This window comes from Oncorhynchus tshawytscha, linkage group LG09 (assembly GCF_018296145.1).
Source record: "Oncorhynchus tshawytscha isolate Ot180627B linkage group LG09, Otsh_v2.0, whole genome shotgun sequence".
Lineage (NCBI taxonomy): Eukaryota > Metazoa > Chordata > Actinopteri > Salmoniformes > Salmonidae > Oncorhynchus > Oncorhynchus tshawytscha.
The window spans coordinates 60,962,768-60,967,767 of NC_056437.1; the positions used below are offsets into that span (position 1 = coordinate 60,962,768).

Consider the following 5,000-nt stretch of genomic DNA (forward strand, 5'->3'; position numbering starts at 1 on the left):
ACCAAGGAAACATTTCTGGTTGGTCTCAGGGAATGTAAAACAGGAAGGGAGACTTTTAAAACGAGATTGAGTGAAGTAGCAGCAAATGTGTTGAATGAGAAACTAATGAGAAACATGGAGAGGTCCACAAGTTTGACGAAATTAGCTTATAGCCTATCTTTCAGTCTAATAAGGCTATTTACTTACTTTTGTAGCTCTTAGTCAGAAGCAAGCTTTTTTGTAAGTAGTTAGGCCTAACTGTCCTCTCCAAGTTTAGCTGGAATTTTGCCGGAAAGGATTTGAGAAATTGTTGGTTTACGAAAGGCCTATGACATTGACCTACCTCTCGATCTCAACAACTATTGGAGAAGTGTTGAACATCACCAGTACCACATCCTTATGATATACATCATCTATCCATGAACATCCTTATGATATACATCATCTATCCATGAACATCCTTATGATATACATCATCTATCCATGAACATCCTTATGATATACATCATCTATCCATAAACATCCTTATGATATACATCATCTATCCATGAACATCCTTATGATATACATCATCTATCCATAAACATCCTTATGATATACATCATCTATCCATGAACATCCTTATGATATACATCATCTATCCATGAACATCCTTATGATATACATCATCTATCCATGAACATCCTTATGATATACATCATCTATCCATAAACATCCTTATGATATACATCATCTATCCATAAACATCCTTATGATATACATCATCTATCCATGAACATCCTTATGATATACATCATCTATCCATGAACATCCTTATGATATACATCATCTATCCATGAACATCCTTATGATATACATCATCTATCCATAAACATCCTTATGATATACATCATCTATCCATGAACATCCTTATGATATACATCATCTATCCATGAACATCCTTATGATATACATCATCTATCCATAAACATCCTTATGATATACATCTATCCATGAACGCAAAGTGACTGCAAGAGACAGGTTGGAATGAACAAATGAAATACGGGACAAATCAACCTTTTCTTTCTAAATTAGTGGTGTTTGAATGTGTTGATAAAATGTGGGACATGATTATTTGGTTGCAGGACGCTGGACAACGGGCCAAAATGCGGGACTGTCCCGCGCAATCCGGGACAATGTGGTCACCCTAATCCCCTCCTCCCCCTGTCTCTTATCCTCACCTAGCCGGGGATGGCTCTTATGAGAGCGGATGGAATGTGCGTCATTCTTTGAAGGTGGCTATCTCGCAGAAGGACAGAGGCATCCCAGGTCAAAGATAACGGAATAGTGAAAGGACACTAATTGGATCTGAAACATTCTTGGCTGTAAACGGTTCCAACACCCCACTCTTATACTTAAACTTGTCTCCTGGAAGATACCACACAACCACATCGCAGCAGCTCTGTCTTATGCTAAGATACAGTATTGGGTGATATGGCTAGCCTCAATGTACAGTACCAGTCAAAAGCTTGGACACACCTACTCATTCAAGAGTTTTTCTTTATTTTTACTACTTCTACATTGTAGAATAATAGTGAAGGCATCAACACTATGAAATAACATATATTTTGAATTGTCGAACACTGTTTTGGGTTACTACATGATTGTAAATGTGTTATTTCATAGTTTTGATGTCTTCACGATTATTCTTCAATGTAGAAAATAGTAAAAATAAAGAAAAACCCTGGAATGAGTCGGTGTGTCCAAACTTTTGACTGCTACTGTAGATATGACAGGGCTCCCATATGAATGTCCCTAAACAAACCCTGTGTATGATACTACTGGATAGAGGGCAGAGAAGGGATCACTGAGAGAATCAAACATGACAATCATCTCTGCAACACTCCACCAATCAGGCCTTTATGGTAGAGTGGCCAGACGGAAACCACTCCTTAGTAAAAGGCACGACAGCCCGCTTGGAGTTTGCCAAAAGGCACCATCCCTACGGTGAAGCATGGTGGTGGCAGCATCATGCTATGGGGATGTTTTTCAGCGGCAGGGACAGGGAGACTAAAAAGCCAAGACAATGCACAATGCACAAAGCCAAGACAATGCAGGAGTGGCTTCGGGACAAGTCTCTGAATGTCCTTGAGTGGCCCAGCCAGAGCTTGGACTTGAACCCGATCGAACATCTCTGCAGAGACCTGAAAATAGCTCTGGATACTTATGATGAGGGGAAAATGAATGTGGAAAAAGTGAAGGGGTCTGAATACTTTCCGAATGCACTGTACTGTATGTCTCTAAATGGTTCTGTTCATGAGGTCCTTTAGAGCCATGTTTGGTTGCACCAGTCCCACCCTATACTATAGACTAGTGCCTAGTCACTAGGGTACAGAGGAGTATCATAGAGAGAGTAAATGCTGTAGTCATCAGCTATGCTATGGGGCTTTCACCTCCCCTCCCATCCCGCCCCTCTCCCCCTCCATTGATCGGGAACTAAGCACTCTCTTTAATTGGGCGGATGGGGTTGATCGCCCGTGCGGACGGCAGGGGCCCTGAGGAGTATTGGAGCCGTGTGTGTGTGTGTGTCTGTGTGTGTGCGGAACCATTTGGCCTCTGTGCTACCATTGAATAAAGCTGGGGCCCCGAGGCCCTCAGAGCAATCACACATCACACACCCTGGCGGCCATAATGAAGTGAAGCTAGCCTCCCCCACTACCACGCCTGACAACGCTGAGCTGAGGCTGAGCTCGCTGACTGACAACTGAGAGGAAACAACCAAAGTTCCCGCTTTCGTTCTCCCTCACTCTCCCTGCCTTTCTGGATCTCTCTCTCGCTCTCAGTCTCTCTCCAAATCCCTGGCCCAACTTTCCTGAAACCAACAGGTGAAGAAACTGTTGACGAACTCTCCTGCTCAGGTTTGAGACTTAGTTCCTTAGCAAGGTGCTGTCATTCACCTTGTCAAGCTGCTCATTGAAGCTCCACTATAGGATAAGCTGATGTAACTTCACGCAAAAGCTCCTTTATAAGCTGGGAGACAGACGCGCTGCTACGCTATTTGTAGTGAGGTGCTGTCGTTCCCTAGTGCGTTCGCCATCACTTTGAAGTGAGGTTGCTCTCATCTGCTGTCAATACGCAGAGGAGCTGCAGTAGCTAGCTGAAGTGCGTTGTTGCCATCACTATGCAAGGAGACACTGTCGTTTTCCTCAGGAAGAGAAGGGACGTCTATAAGCTTTACGTTCAGCAGGAAGGTGTAGGAACTTGGATTAGGTGTCATTACACATGCAATTATTAGTGAGTGATGTTGATTAATTGTACAGTGTCTCTGTGTGTGTGTGTGTGTGTGTGTGTGTGTGTGTGTGTGTGTGTGTGTGTGTGTGTGTGTGTGTGTGTGTGTGTGTGTGTCAGAAAAGTATATATTATAGTATATATAGTATATAGTATATATAGTATATATTTACTTACTATGACTGAGATATGTTGTTGTCCCATCTAGCTATTTTAATATGACTACATTAACTGTAAGTCGCTCTGGATAAAAGCGTCTGCTAGATGACTCAAATGGAAATGGAAATGTGTGTGTGTGCATTTGCTGTGTGAAACACGTTTGGGTTTGTGTGTGTGTGTGTGTGTGTGTGTTTCTCTGTATGTCCTTACTTATGGTGCAGCTGTGAGGCGTGCAGGTAAAGCTCCTTCCAGGCCAGGCAGCACTGAATGCAGTCGTTGAGGGTCTGCTTGCTGGACACCACATAGCCTTGAAAGATCTTGTCCAGGGAGATATCTCTGCAGCACAGCCGGATAATCTCATTACTCATCTGGAACAACAACAACAACAACAACACAGAAATGATCAACAACATCAACAACAGAGGCAAGATGCAAGACACCACATTACCAGTACGGCTTGTGTAATACATGAGTAGAAATGACTTAGGTCTTGAGTTATGTATAGAGCCTTGAGTTATCCTGATTACTAGACCTGACCAGGAGAAACTCAGGCCCCTAGTTACCATGATGTAGCCTCACCAGGAGAAACTCAGGCCCCGAGTTACTATGATGTGGCCTCAACAGGAGAAACTCAGGCCCTTAGTTACCATGATGTAGCCTCACCAGGAGAAACTCAGGCCCGTAGTTACCATGATGTGGCCTCAACAGGAGAAACTCAGGCCCCTAGTTACCATGATGTGGCCTCACCAGGATTAACTCAGGCCCCTAGTTACCATGATGTGGCCTCAACAGGAGAAACTCAGGCCCCTAGTTACCATGATATGGACTCACCAGAAGAAACTCAGGGCTCCTAGTTACCATGATGTAGCCTCACCAGGAGAAACTCAGGCCCCTAGTTACCATGATGTAGCCTCACCAGGAGAAACTCAGGCCCCTAGTTACCATGATGTGGCCTCTACAGGAGAAACTCAGGCCCCTAGTTACCATGATGTGTCCTCAACAGGAGAAACTCAGGCCCCTAGTTACCATGATGTGGCCTCACCAGGAGAAACTCAGGCCCCTAGTTACCATGATGTGGCCTCAACAGGAGAAACTCAGGCCCCTAGTTACCATGATGTGGCCTCACCAGGAGAAACTCAGGCCCCTAGTTACCATGATGTGGCCTCAACAGGAGAAACTCAGGCCCCTAGTTACCATGATGTAGCCTCACCAGGAGAAACTCAGGCCCCTAGTTACCATGATGTAGCCTCACCAGGAGAAACTCAGGCCCCTAGTTACCATGATATGGCCTCACCAGAAGAAACTCAGGGCTCCTAGTTACCATGATGTGTCCTCAAAAGGAGAAACTCAGGCCCCTAGTTACCATGATGTGGCCTCACCAGGAGAAACTCAGGCCCCTAGTTACCATGATGTGGCCTCAACAGGAGAAACTCAGGCCCCTAGTTACCATGATGTGTCCTCAACAGGAGAAACTCAGGCCCCTAGTTACTATGATGTAGCCTCACCAGGAGAAACTCAGGCCCCTAGTTACCATGATGTAGCCTCACCAGGAGAAACTCAGGCCCCTAGTTACCATGATGTGGCCTCAACAGGAG

General features: G+C 44.7%; 1 protein-coding gene across 1 annotated transcript in view; it reads right to left on the reverse strand.

The window, feature by feature from the left end:
* Window positions 1-5,000, reverse strand: part of dnah2 (dynein, axonemal, heavy chain 2) — a 252,152-nt gene that overhangs the window by 227,786 nt on the left and 19,366 nt on the right. The window contains exon 9 of the mRNA XM_042327174.1: window positions 3,616-3,773. Coding sequence (XP_042183108.1) covers window positions 3,616-3,773 — 158 coding nt within the window. The remainder of the gene's footprint in view (window positions 1-3,615; window positions 3,774-5,000) is intronic.